Raw genomic sequence first — 15,428 nt, forward strand, 5'->3', positions numbered from 1 at the left:
AATAGTCACGATGAGGTGACACCTAAAATTCACTGAATCATCTTTGGGAAGGAAATACAAATTATCTTACTATCTTCTGTATCTGTCCAGATTTTTCAATAACCATTTTGAAAAATGTAATTTGTTCATAGGTGAATAATTTCAGTTTTCTGTTCAGTTTTTGAAAACAACTTAATACATTCCTGGGAGGTTAATGTTAGATGTTTTTGTACGAACTTCTCTCTTTTTTAAAGCAAGGACAAAGCATTTAGCAGTTTTAAAAACACTTAAAATGTATTTTCTCATTAACGCTGCCTGGTGCTTTTTTAAAGCATCTCAGGTCCACTCTACATCACCTAAGACATACATACACTACTAAAGACTTTCCAAACCAAGAGTTGGCATCCTGTGGTAATACTGCCACAGGGTCCTGGAATTAATTTTCCTTTACATATATAAATTTCTCAGATGTGAGGAGGGTGCATGGCAAAAGCCTGCTATGTTGGAAGAAGTACCAACTTTGCTTTAGGGGTAAGATCTTTGCACATGTTTTCTTATGGAAGAAAGTACCAATGCCAGTCTTCTCACTTCTACCAAATATGTGTTCCCCAAAACCAATTTCTTTCAACTTCAACCACATAGTTTCAACGTGTAACCTGTTCTTCTGACTGAACACCATATCTAGTGAACGCTTCTCTGTATCTGTAGGGGTTGCTGAAGGGATCAGTGTTGACAAAATACTAAAACTTTTCTCTTACAAAAAATGTCCCATTGCACGACTGGGCAAATGTTCTTAATGCCACTGAACTGAGCACGTAAAGGTGGTAAATTTTATGTTGGGTATATTTTACCACAATTTTGAAAGTGAACATCAAAATAGCATAAAACACAATCCCTAAGCTCACTGAATAAGAAGTAGGGGAAAAAAGAAAAGAGAGGTCCCATGTACCTTTTAGAGAAGCATGGTAGGTGTGATGCAGAGTCCTCATGGCCAGCTCCTGCAGAGGCAGGATGTGATCCTTCTCTGTCCCTATGGCCTTCACCTCAGCAGGGAGGAAAACGGTTAGTTGCCCTGATGAAAAGGAAAGCAGCTTCACCTCAGAAACTTGAATGGGAGCACCACAGCTACAGAAAGACACACATTCACAGTAGCGTTAGCCAAAAGGAAATGACTATATGTGCCAATAAAAATGTGTTAATCAAAATATACATTTAGAATTTTAAGACACTGCTGAATTGCCAAAATTCTTTTCAAAGTGAACAGATGCTATCCTGGGTTCCTTAATAAAATCTGGCACAGAAATTTCGACTCATCATTTGGAACTCAGCTAAAACCGTCACTGAGGTCCAGGCATTGCCAGTAAGGACAAACTTGGAAGGAATTTCCTTCGTCGGGACAATTTGCTTAGTAAGCTCCATTTATCCTCATTTTCTTACCCTTTCTAAGTTTATGTTTATTGAAATTTTCAAAATTAAAAGGAACAAAGAGAACTCTGTTAAGTTATAATACTTTGGTTTAACAGAATTTTTGTGTGGGGAAAACACCCAACAAAGCAAACAGATTTTTAATGGCAGCAGATAACTTTACTCGGTCCTTCCATAAACTTGTGGAGAAAATATTCTTGGCAGGGTCTATTGAACAAGCCAAGTCACATACTATTCCCTACAGCCACACATAACCAGAAGGCAGAGACATTGCTGTTCCTTTAGCTTTACAGGGTTACTAAAATTCAGGAGTCCAATCTCTTTCCATTTCCTGTCTGAGATCACCAGGTTACCTAAAAGTCTCAACACCTTTCTTCTCTAATGACAAACAGGTGCCAACAAACCTTGACTCTCCAGACACAATACGAGGTAATCTCTCTATGCTCGACTAGAGACAGGCAATGAAGAAGGTACAGTACTGGAAGACAGAAGCCCTTGGCTTATTTGTTCACTATAAGTTCCTACATTTACTCATTCCTTTCATCAGAAAATGGGCTTGCCAGTTGGTGCTAGTGGTAAAGAATCCGCCTGCCAATGCAGGAGACATGGGTTTAATCCCTCGGTCAGGAAGATCCTCTGGAGGAGGGAGTGGCAACCCACTTTAGTATTTGTGCCTGGAGAATCCCATGGACAGAAGAGCCTGGCAGGCTACAGTCCATGGGGCAGCAAAGAGTCAGATACTAGAGTGACTAGACACTATTTCATCAGAAAATATTCCCAGGACACTTAATATACACAAGTCAAGATACTTAAATTAAGAAAAAAAAAATGACTTCCTTCCCTTGAAAAATGTAATAATTACAATATAATTATTCTAATATTGGGTCAGAGAAGATGGAGGAACTGACTTTGTCCAGGGAATTAGAGAAGGTTCTACAGAGAAGAGAGTATCTGACCTAGAACTCAATTAATTTTACTCAGTTTCTCCACTCAGCTCGACAAAAAGAACCTCAGGAGGCCACACTGGCCTTCCTACTAGGCAAAACCTGTATCTCAGAAGGAAGCATTTTTTCAAATTCTAACAGTATAGTTTGGCTTTGCCTTCTTCAACAGCATGACAAATTCTGTGTCTGGCTCCTTTTGTCAACATTATCTTCCTGGGATACACCCATGCTACTGTGTGTACTATGGTTTATTCATTTTCATTGCTGTGAAGTACTGGTAAATGTATGGGCTGTTTCCAGGGCTGGGCTATATGAACATTGTTGTATGTATTATCTGATACATATGAGCATGAAATTCTGTTAGGTACATACTTAAGATCAGAATTGAGATTATTATACTGAGGAGAGATGGACAATTAAAAGATACACATATGCTAAAACAAGAGTGAAGAGGGGAGTGAGAGCTGTACCATTTCAGAAAACATAATCAAAGAAAGTCTTTCTGAAAAGGTGACATTTGAGCATAGACTTGACTGAAGAGAAGAGTTAACTCAGTCACAGCCTGGTAGGCACCTTAACTAGAGGACAAGGAACTAAGAGTTCAGGGTGTCCAAAACAGCAAGAGTTCACAGGACAGAGAACCTTAGGGGAGAGAGATACAATGTACAGAGAGAACTCTGGAGATTCCCAGAAGGCCCCCTTTGAATATTCAGATGAGTACTGATCAGCACAGGCAAGGAAACTACCTAAGGCTGGAAAAAGGAGGAGGTGAAAAGATTAAGGCTAACAGTGCCCAACAATCCCACAGGGCTGGAAAGGGCTCCTGCTCTCATCAGGTAGACTTAAACATCACAATTCAAGGGGCCCCGAGCAGAATCTTATTTTAGGAGCAGTGAGTAATTAGTGCTAGACTGAACACCACTCCATTCCCACCCAACAAATCCTTAATAGCCATATCTGAAAGATTAAACTGTTTCCAGTTAATTTAAATGAATCCCAGGACATATATTAAGAATAGTTACATGAAATAAAAAATATTCCACACTCAATCAACATCATAAATTTCACACTACATGGCATCCAACCAAAAATTACCAGGCTTTTCAATAAGCAGGAAAATATGACATACAATGAGGGGAAAAAAAATCACATGACTGAAACAACCAAGATACATATTAAAACTGGCAGAAAAGGTCATTATATCAATAGAAGAAAGATGTGTTGCATTCATAGCTCTCACCTAAAGCAACCAGAAATAAGATAGTAAAGTAAGCCCTAAGTAAATAAAAGAAATGATAAAGAGCATCAAGATAATCAATAACATAGAAAACAGTAATAGAGAGAAATCAATGAAAACAAAAAAGCTGGAACTTTGAGAACATTAATAAACTCGAAAAACCTCTAACTAGACTAATCAGAGGGAAGACATAAATTACCAATATTAATATGAGAAAGACATTGCCCAGTTTCTACAGATAGTAAAAGGGTAAGAAGCAACTTTATACTAATACAAAGTCTTTGAAAGACAAAAATTAGCAAAGCTCACTCAAGATCCACAGAAGCTGAACAGCTCTACATTTATGAATGAAGTTGAACTCATAGTTAAAAGACTGGAATACTTCTCAACTCATTCTTTGAAGCCATCATTATCCTGACACCAAAACCAAATGAACACATAACAAGAAAAGAGAAGCAATTAGTATCACACATAGATGTAGACGGAAAAAGTTAAACAGAATTTTAGCAAATTTTATTTAACAATGTATAACGTCATTATGATCAAATGAAGCTTGATCAATTAATCAAGATTGTATTAATCTTAAGGAAATAATGTAATTCACTATATTAAAGCCTAAAAAGGAAAAACAATATAATCATTTCAAAAGATGTCAAAAAAGGGTCTAACAAAATTCAACATGCATCTGTAATTTAAAAACTCTCAGCAAACTAGGAATAGAAGAGAATTTACTAATCTGATAAACAACCATCAATATCGTACTTAATGTTGAAAAACTGTTTTCAACATAAATTCAGCAGACAAACATGTCTGCTCTCACTACTTCTATTTACCATAAACTGGAGCTTCTAACCAGTACAATAAAGGAAAAAAAAAAAAAAAGGCAACTAGAATTGAAAGGAAGAAGTAAAATTGTCTTTCTTCCCAGAAGACATGACTGTATGTATAAAGTTCAGTATAATCTTTAAAAAACCTACTGGAACTAATAAGTGAACTTGGTAAGTTTGGAGGATACAAGATCAGTTATAGGAAATTATATTTCTATTGGTTACAATGATCAATTGGAAATTTAAAAAAAACTTTGAACACCATATATAATACTATTTGAAATATGAAATACTTGGGGGTAAATCTGACAAAAGGGGTCTGAGACATATACACAGAACCCTACAAAAAATGCAGAGTAATTAAGACATTTATTGTGATCATAGGCTAGGAGACGCAATATTGTTAAGATGTTAATTCTGCTCAAATTGATCTATAGACACAATGCAATTAAAATTACAGGCCTTTAAAAATACATATAAATTGAAACTTTGATTCTAAAATTTATATAGAAATGCAAAACAGCTAGAATAGTAAAAAAATTTTTTTAATTTAAAGACTTAAAATTTCTTGGTAATCAAAGCAATGTATTATTGGTGCCAAAATAGGCAAACAGATAACCAGAGAAGATAAGGTATCCAGAGACAGACCCACACATACATGGACAACTAATTTCCAACTAAGGTACAAAGGAAATACAGTGGAGAAAGGCCAGTATTTTACACAAATGGTATTTGAACAACTGTATATCCATATGTAAGAAATAGGAACTTCTAGACTGAGACGAGTCCACAAAAGTTATCATGGAAATGTTTTACAAGAAGTTAAATAAAAGTACAGATTTGAGAGAATAAAAAATTAAAAAAAATAGGACCTTCAACCATACCTTGTACCATATACAAAAATTAGCTCAAAATGAATTACAGACCTAAATGTAAATCTAATTCATTAAAAATTCTAGAAGACAGACAACATAGGAGAAAACTTTTGTGATTTGGATTATAATAAACTGTGAAAGTTCTAAAAGAGATGGGCATACCAGACCACCTGACCTGCCTCTTGAGAAACCTGTATGCAGGTCAGGAAGCAACAGTTAGAACTGGACGTGGAACAACGGATTGGTTCCAGATAAGAAAAGGAGTACGTCAAGGCTGTATATTGACACCCTGCTTATTTAACTTCTATGCAGAGTACAGCATGAGAAACACTGGGCTGGAAGAAGCACAAGCTGGAATCAAGATTGCCCGGAGAAATATCAATAACCTCAGATATGCAGATGACACCACCCTTATGGCAGAAAGTGAAGAAGAACTAAAGAGCCTCTTGATGAAAATGAAAGAAGAGAGTGAAAAAGTTGGCTTAAAGCTCAACATTCAGAAAACAAAGATCATGGCATCCGGCCCCATCACTTCATGGCATATAGATGGGGAAACAGTGGAAACAGTGTCAGACTTTATTTTTCTGGGCTCCAAAATCACTGCAGATGGTGATTGCAGCCATGAAATTAAAAGACGCTTACTCCTTGGAAGGAAAGTTATGACCAACCTAGACAGCATATTAAAAAGCAGAGACATTACTTTGCCAACAAAGGTCCATCTAGTCAAGGCTATGGTTTTTCCAGTGGTCATGTATGGATGTGAGAGTTGGGAATATAAAGAAAGCTGAGTGCTGAAGAATTGATGGTTTTGAACTGTGGTGTTGGAGAAGACTCTTGAGAGTCCCTTGAACTACAAGGAGATCCAACCAGTCCATCCTAAAGGAGATCAGTCCTGGCTGTTCACTGGAAGGACTGATGTTGAAGCTGAAACTCCAATACTTTGGCCACCTGATGCGAAGAGCTGACTAATTTGAAAAGACCCTGATGCTGAGAAAGATTGAGGGCAGGAGGAGAAGGGGATGCCAGAGGATGAGATGGTTGGATGGCATCACCAACTTGATAGACTTGAGTTTGGGTGGACTCTGGGAGTTGGTAATGGACAGGGAGGCTTGGGGTGCTGCAGTTCATGGGGTCGCAAAGAGTCAGACATGACTGAGCAACTGAACTGAACTGAAAAGCAAGATCCATAAAGGAACAAATTGATCAGTTGGACTTTATCAAAATAAAAAGTGTCTGCTCTTCAAAAGGCCCTGTGAAAAAAATGTCTGGATTGGGAGAAGACACTTGTGAAGCAAATAAATACGATAAAGGACTTTTGTCCAGACTCTATAGAGAATTTTCAAAACTCAGTAATAACACAAACACCCAAGGGAAAAAATGGGAGAAAGACTTAGACACTATATCAAAGCAGATATCTGGATGGCAAATAAAACATAAAAAGATGAACACCTTTATTCACTAGGGAAATGAAATTTTAAAATATAATGGAAATATCATTTCACACCTAGGATAAAACCTAAAAGACTTACTATTCCAAGTATTAGCAGAAATATGTAAGAACTGAAAATCTCCTTTATTATAGGTGGGAATGTAGAATGGTACGGTTATTTATTAAGTTTGTCAGTTCTTTCAAAAATTAAACATATATGTACTACATGATCCAAATACTCCACTCCTAAGTATTTATCCAAAGAAATTTAAGTCTAGGACATTTAAAAGACATTCTACATATGTTCGTAACATTTTATTGGAATAAAGCCAAGAACTAGAACCAACACAAATGTCCATGAACAAGTGAAGGGGAACAATCTGCAGAATATACATACAATGGAATTCTACATAGCAAAAAAAAAAATGAACTGTTGATCCACACTATATCGTGAATAAATCTCCAAATCGTTATGCTGAGTGAAAGAAGCCAGAGTTTCATGTAAAACTCAAGAAGATACAAATTAATTGACAGTGACAGCACACAGATCCCTGGTTACCTGGAGACAGGATGAAGAGAAGGAAGGAAAAATGATTACCAAGGGGCATGAGGAAACTTTGGTGGTAGAGGATATGTTTATTATCTTAATTACAGTGATGGATTCAGAGGTATGTATGTATGTTTATACATACATATGTAAAAATTTTCCAAATTTTATATATATATATGAAAGTGAAAAGTGAAAGTGAAAGCTGCTCAGTCGTGTCTGACTCTTTGCAACCCATGGACTATACAGTCCATGGAATTGTCCAGGCCAGGATACTGGAGTGGGTAGCCTTTCCCTTCTCCAGGGGATCTTCCCAACCCAGGGATTGAACCGCAGTCTCCCGAATTGCAGATGGATTCTTTACCAGCTGAGCCACAAGGGAAGACCAAGAATACTGGAGTGGGTAGCCTATACCTTCTCTAGCGGATCTTTCTGACCCAGGAATCAAACTGGAATCTCCTGCATTGCAGACAAGATTCTTTACCAACTGAGCTACTAGGGAAGCTAGCAGTTATAATATATATAAATATATATATATAATATAAATATATATATAAATATAAATATATAAATATATATATATTTATAAATATATAATATATATACTTTATTGTTGTTGTTTAGTCGCTAAGTCATGTGTGACTCCTTTGAGACCCCATGGATTGTAGCTTGCCAGTTTCCTCTGTCCATGGAATTGTCCAGGCAAGAACACTGGAGTGGGTTGCCATTTCCTTCTCTACATACATACGTTGCTAAGTCGAGTCAGTCGTGTCCAACTCTGTGCGACCCCATAGACGGCAGCCCACCAGGCTCCCCCGTCCCTGGGATTCTCCAGGTAAGAACACTGGAATGGGTTGCCATTTCCTTCTTCAATACATGAAAGTGAAAAGTGAAAGTGAAGTCGCTCAGTCCTGTCTGACTCTTAGCGACCCCATGGACTGCAGCCCACCAGGCTCCTCCGTCCATGGATTTTCCAGGCAAGAGTACTGGAGTGGGGTGCCATTGCCTTCTCCAATACATACTTTATATCTGTGCAATTTATCATATGTCAGTGTAGAATTGGGAATAAAAGCCTAACTGGGCATGGGCTGAGAGAAAATAGAAAGTGGAGAAAGTGATCTTTCTTTAAAGGGAAGCAGAAAAATAGTGGAGAAGTCAGAGAATAAAAACAAAATGTTATATGGAAGAAGTATACCATGGAGTAATATATATAGCATCATTCAGTTTACACAAAGTTAAAGACAAAACTTGAAAATACACTATATGGGGATGTATTTACATATATTAAAATCATAACTCAGTGAAAATGAATGATAAATACATAATTCAGAATAATGGCTAACCTTAGAGAAGCAGAAGGAGCATGCATAGGAGAGAACCTTATAGGGGCTTCAAAATTGTTAGTAATGTCATTTTTGTAAGCTAATGATACTTATACACACTTCCCAGGTTGCTCAGGGGTAAAGAATCCACCTGCCAGGCAGAAGACATGGGCTCAGTCCCTTGGTTGGGAAGATCCACTGGAGAAGGAAATGGCAACTTACTCTTGCCTGGGAAATCACATGGACAGAGGAGCCTGGTGGGCTACAGCCCATGAGGTCTCAAAAGAGTCAAACATGACTTTGCAACTAAACAACAACAACAGCAATGATATTTATACTGATGTGCAGGGTCAAAATATGGAAGCTTTCTTGTCAAATTTTAAGAAATGACCCTCTTACTTTAATTGATGCCAAAGAGAGTGGCCTTAAGCAGAAAGGTATCCCATGGATGCTGGTGGCCTTATAAATTCTAACTCATACCCTTACCTTAGGGAACACTGTATTCAATAAGCTATGGCTCTTCTTGCCTACAGGCCAAATTGGGCCTAGAGCTTTCTATATCCTGTAATTCCAGATACAAATGTTACTCTTCCCCAAATCTAATTCCATTCAGTTCAGTTCAGTTCAGTCGCTCAGTCCTGTCCGACTCTTTGAGACCCCATGAATCACAGCATGCCAGGCCTCCCTGTCCATCACCAACTCCTGGAGTTCACTCAAACTCACGTCCATTGAGTCAGTGATGTCATCAAACCATCTCATCCTCTGTCGTCCCCCTTTCCTCCTGCCCCCAATCCCTCCCAGCATCAGAATCTTTTCCAATGAGTCAACTCTTCGCATGAGGTGGCCAAAGTACTGGAGTTTCAGCTTTAGCATCATTCCTTCCAAAGAAATCCCAGGGCTGATCTCCTTTAGACCATCTGGTTGGATCTCCTTGCAGTCCAAAGGACGCTCAACAGTCTTCTCCAACACCACAGTTCAAAAGCATCAATTCTTCGGTGCTCAGCTTTCTTCATAGTCCAACTCTCACATCCATACATGACCACTGGAAAAACAATAGCCTTGACTAGATGGACCTTTGTTGGCAAAGTAAAGTAATGTCTCTGCTTTTCAATATGCTATCTAGGTTGGTCATAACTTTTCTTCCAAGGAGTAAGCATCTTTTAATTTCATGGCTGCAGTCACCATCTGCAGTGATTTTGGAGCCCCAAAAAATAAAGTCTGACACTGTTTCCACTGTTTCCCCATCTATTTCCCATGAAGTGATGGGACCAGATGCCCTGATCTTCGTTTTCTGAATGTTGGGCTTTAAGCCAACTTTTTCACTCTCTTCTTTCACTTTCATCAAGAGGCTTTTTAGTTCTTCTTCACTTTCTGCCATAAGGGTGGTGTCATCTGCATATCTGAGGTTATTGATATTTCTCCAGGCATTCTTGATTTCAGCTTGTGCTTCTTCCAGCCCAGCATTTCTCATGATGTACTCTGCATATAATAATAAGGGTGTCAATATACAGCCTTGACGTACTCCTTTTCCTATTTGGAACCAGTCTGTTGTTCCATGTCCAGTTCTAACTGTTGCTTCCTGACCTGCATACAGGTTTCTCAAGAGGCAGGTCAGGTGGTCTGGTATGCCCAACTCTCAGAATTTCCCACAGTTTATTGTGATCCACACAGTCAAAGGTTTTGGCATAGTCAATGAAGCAGAAATAGATGTTTTTCTGGAACTCTCTTGCTTTTTCCATGACCCAGCAGATGTTGGTAATTTGATCTCTGGTTCCTCTGCCTTTTTTAAGACCAGCTTGAACATCTGGAAGTTCACGGTTCATGTATTGCTGAAGCCTGGCTTGGAGAATTTTGAGCATTACTTTACTAGTGTGTGAGATGAGTGCAATTGTGCGGTAGTTTGAGCATTCTTTGGCATTGTCTTTCTTTGGGATTGGAATAAAAACTGACCTTTTCCAGTCCTGTGGCCACTGCTGAGTTTTCCAAATTTGCTGGTATATTGAGTGCAGCACTTTCACAGCATCATCTTTCAGGATTTGAAATAGCTCCACTGGAATTCCATCACCTCCACTAGCTTTGTTCATAGTGGTGCTTTCTAAGGCCCACTTGACTTTCCATTCCAGGATGTCTGGCTCTAGGTGAGTGATCACACCATCGTGATTATCTGGGTCATGAAGATCTTTTTTGTACAGTTCTTCTGTGTATTCTTGCCACTTCTTCTTCACATCTTCTGCTTCTGTTAGGTCCATACTATTTCTGTCCTTTATTGAGCCCATCTTTGCATGCAATGTTCCCTTGGTATCTCTAATTTTCTTGAAGAGATCAAAGAGGAACCCCGGATACAGAGCACTGACTAAGGTATATGTGGACTGTGCTGAGGACCTGCCCCAACCCCTGAATTATTCAAGGGTCAACTGTACATGAAAGGGAACTAAGCACATGAAAAGGTGTTCAACATCAACAATCATTCAGCTCAGTTCAGTTCAGTCGCTCAGTCGTGTCCGACTCTTTGCGACCCCATGAATCACAGCACGCCAGGCCTCCCTGTCCATCACCAACTCCCGGAGTTCACTCAGACTCTTTAGAGAAATGCAAATTAAAACCATGAGATATTGCCCACTTACTAGAATGCCTGAAAGAAAGAAAAAAAAACTGACAAGGATTCTCACGAAATACACAATAACACAGTCATGTTGGAAACAGTTTGGCAGCTTTTTGTAAAGTTAAACATACACTTACCACATAACCTTGCACATGCATTCTTAGATATTACCCAAGTGGAATGAACTTATGTTCACACAAGACCCCAGATATGAATGTTTGCAGCAGCCCATGTCATTCCATTTGTACAACATTCCGGAAAAGGTAAAATATAGGGATACAAAACATGCTCCTATTTCCAGGGGCTGGTGTGTCTCCTTAAGAAGAGAAGTTAATTCTCCTTAAGAAGAAAAGTTAAGGGACATTAGGGACATACTTGGGTTAAGTGAACTGTTCCAAACCTTGATAATAGTGGCCATACAATCGCATGCATTTGTGAAAATTCGTGGCATTATACACTAAAAGGGTGAACTTTTCTGTTTATAAATTACAGTTTAATAAAATGAACAAAAAACAAACAAACAGTACCATTGTGCTAAAGCACAGTCCTAGAGCCCTCTGTTCTGTTAGCTATTAGTCTTTTAGTTACTGGATTATGGGGAAATCTTAGGGGAAGGGCAGACACAGCAGCGGGGGACCTCAAGAGCTTTTAATTGAATGGCTATTCATTAACTTGTGCAGAGACACTTCAATACTGTCAATAAATTAACAGCCAGTATGGGTACAGTAGTGCAAAGCAGCTGCACGATGGCCTGTCAATGGTGTCAACATTTATATGAAATTTTCCTCAAATGTTTTTCTTTGATTTGCTACTTTGCCTTTATCCCTCATACTTTTGAAACCTCTGTTGACTCTATATGATCATATAAGCATGAGAGTCTGTAGCAGCACAATTGTGATTTTGTATGAGTATTTCTGTGTGTTAAAAAAGCATTACTCTTATGAACCATTTTGTAAAGATGAGGAAATAAATTTAAATTTTACTTTATAATTACTGTTTCTTAATATGGAGAAAATTAAGATGAGAGGACCATATCTACAATGCTATTATGCAGCATGGCCACTAAGTCTGGAAACACAGGTTAACACATAATAAATGATTCTTTTGATGACATACAGTACATTGTAGGATGATTAAATTTTTTGATCAATTTGGCTAGGCCAGGGCATCCAGATATTTGGTCAAACACCAGTTCAGATGTTTCTGTAAACGTATTTTTAAGATGGGATTAACAGTTAAATCAGCAGATTTTGAATAAAGCTGATTACCCGCTATAATGTTGAATGGGCCTTGTCTAATCAGTTGAAGACCTTTAAGAGGAAAAGACTGAGCCCTCAAGGAAAAATTCTGCTTCCAGACCGTCTTTAAACTCAAGCTGCCATATCAGCTCTTCCTTGGGTCTCTACCATGCTCTGCAAATTTCAGACTTGCCAGTGCCCACAATCATATGAGTCAGTTCTGTAAGATAAATCAATCTCCTCCCTTCCCTCTCAGTGCCCATCACCCCACCTACACACACACCCACACACACACATACACACACACTCTCTCTTTCTACTGGTTCTGTTGCTATGGAGAAGCCTGATACTCATGGTAAAGCATATTGTTTTCAAACTTTATAGCCATACTTTAGTATGAGAATACTGAGCAAAACCATAGAACAATAAAAACAGGATAAAAAGCAAGCAAGTGATTCATGAATAATTACTTCATACTGTTATTGCCTTAACAGCTGCTGCTCCTAATCTTACAACTGTTGATTAAACTCTACAAGGACACTGTCCAAAGAATGTAACAATAACAAAGGTTTAGAAAACTGAAAGCCATACTTTTCCTAATGCTTTTCCTAATGCTAGAAAGATAGGTTTCTGACAGAAACCGCTGAAAAGACTCACATGAACAAGTAAGTGGATCCTCATTTCACATACCGTCTAATTTCCCTTTGACAATTCTTTTAGCACAAGTTCCTATTCTTCACCACTGGCTACAAACAGCTAATTAAACTCATTTTACAAAACTTGTATTACATGCCTTCTCTGGTTAACCATGGAGAAGAGGGACAGCTCTGCAGAATGCAGGCTGTGAGGGAGGAATTCACACGAGCAGGCGTCCTTCTGCTGGTCCTGGCCAACCAACTGAGACCTCATCAGAGACTGAGTATCCACTCCACTACACAGAGTGACACAGGAAAAGAAAGGGATTCTTCACCCTTGCTTTCAGGAAGCTAGTAAAGAAGCTCAAACATACAGAGGTGATTTTAGACCAAGGAGAAGAGGGAGACAGTGTATACAGTGCAGTGGTTAAGTGTGGACAATAAAGCAGATGGTAACTCTACTGCCAACTAGCTTTGTGACCTGGGACACCTTGCTTAATCTTTCTGAGCTCCAGTTTCTTTATTTCTAAGACATGTATGATATTACAAAGGTTGCTGGGAGGATTATGTGCAGTACACAGATAAATCTATAAGTACACTACGTGGAACACAGTAAGGTAGAAATACTTATAGCTGTGCTTTCTTCTTATTATAATAAGTGATTCTGGGGGGTAAGATACATGCTGTGATGGTTTTCATATTAACTTGGCTTGACCATGGTACCCAGACCTTTAGTCAAATGCTAGCCTCAATGTTGCTGTGAAGGAATCTCTATTGAAACCTAAGATTAACATGATGATATTCCAGGGAAAGGGAACAGGGATTTGGCTCTTTTGGCTCTGTGAATGCACAGGGTAGACAGGGCTATTCAAACAGTTCCAGTGGCTAGAGAGTCATGTCTATGGAAGAGTACAGCAAATGGGAGAGGAGGCAGGAAAGGTACCTATCTTGAAAGTTAGTGCTGCTCATCTCAGTAAGAAGTCATCGTGAAATAGTAAAGAGAGATGGAAGCTCCATGATGTGTTCAGTTCACAATAACATGAAATAACTATTAAGTGGCAATTATTAGGCTTTGATAACTTTAATTTTTAACTCAACAGTTTTTATTTTTTTAGAATGAATGCTGAGGTGGTTACAAAAAAGATTACATTCAAATCCTTAAGTGGGTTATTAAAATGAGTTGGTGCTCCAGTGGCTAAGATTCCACGTTTCAATGCAGGGAGCCCAGGTTCAATCCATGGTCAGGGAACTAGATCCCACATGCTACAACTAAGACCCAAGACAGTTAAATAAATAAAGAAATGCTTTAAAAACTGAATTGAAATCTGTTACAAATGTCAGGACCCTGGCTTAGTTACACAGACAATTTATAACAATGATCACAATTCCTTTTCAATTCAATGTTTTCAGAGCTGCCATTCAGCATGTAAACCTAAACAAGATAAATGAATAGTAACATAATTTTGCCACTAAGATTATGCTCCAAAACATATATGTACTCCAAAACATGTATTTGATTTAGCAAATTAATTCATATCCATCTTCAAACTTATCACTCCACTGACCAAAGGTTGAGAGTAAAGAATTAGTTTAAATCCCCTTACCAAAAGAACCCAAATGACTAAGTTTTATACTTCAGAAAATATACTGTCATCCACATGCTGATTATTGAGGGAACTGCTACCAGATTAACCCTTTTTAGCAAAAAAATGCTAAAGGGAAAGGGGAGAAGTGAATATGGGGAAGGAAAGAAGCTATGCCATTCTAATAGAATAAGTCTTGATTTGGATAAAGCATCTGTCCTCTTGGCAGAGTCTCTTCAAGGCTTAGTTTTGTTCCATCTGGAAACACATTTATTTTACTTTCATTTTTGAAGGATATTTTTGCTGGTTGCTAGGTTGACTGTTTTTTTCTTTGGCACTTTAAAAATATCATTCTACTGTTTCCTGGCCTTCAAAATTTGAAGGCAACAGTCTTTTGAATTATTTCTTGGTATGTAGTTTGTCATTTTTCTCTGGTTGGTTTCAAGATTTTCTTTTTACATTTGGTTTTCAGTAGCTTTGCCTGGGTATGGTTTAGTTTGTAATCTATTGCTTAGAGTTCACTTCGTTTCTTGAAAATGTAAATAGTTTCATCATATTTGGCAAGTTTTTGGACAATATTTGTTCAAACAACTTTGTTGTTATTTCTGCCCCATTTTCTCTCAGGTTTTTTTTATATTGTCTGGCAGGTTCCCAATGATGCTGTAGTTCATTTTTGTTTTCAATCTTTTCTCGTGTTCTTCAGATTGAATCTTTTCTACTGATCTACCTTCCGAGTTCACTGACTTTTCCTCTTATACCATTCTGTGTAAGCTCATCAAGTCAAG

General features: G+C 38.2%; 1 protein-coding gene across 4 annotated transcripts in view; it reads right to left on the reverse strand.

Moving 5' to 3' along the window:
- The window catches only part of LRRC28 (leucine rich repeat containing 28), a 189,841-nt gene that overhangs the window by 36,371 nt on the left and 138,042 nt on the right, over nucleotides 1-15,428 (reverse strand). For 3 of the 4 annotated variants that reach the window (XM_005221757.5, NM_001038156.2, XM_059879097.1), the window contains 1 exon segment: nucleotides 929-1,104. In XM_005221757.5, the coding sequence (XP_005221814.1) occupies nucleotides 929-1,104 (176 nt within the window). 4 annotated transcript variants of the gene reach the window in all.

Source organism: Bos taurus, chromosome 21 (assembly GCF_002263795.3).
Source record: "Bos taurus isolate L1 Dominette 01449 registration number 42190680 breed Hereford chromosome 21, ARS-UCD2.0, whole genome shotgun sequence".
NCBI classification, from domain to species: Eukaryota; Metazoa; Chordata; class Mammalia; order Artiodactyla; family Bovidae; genus Bos; species Bos taurus.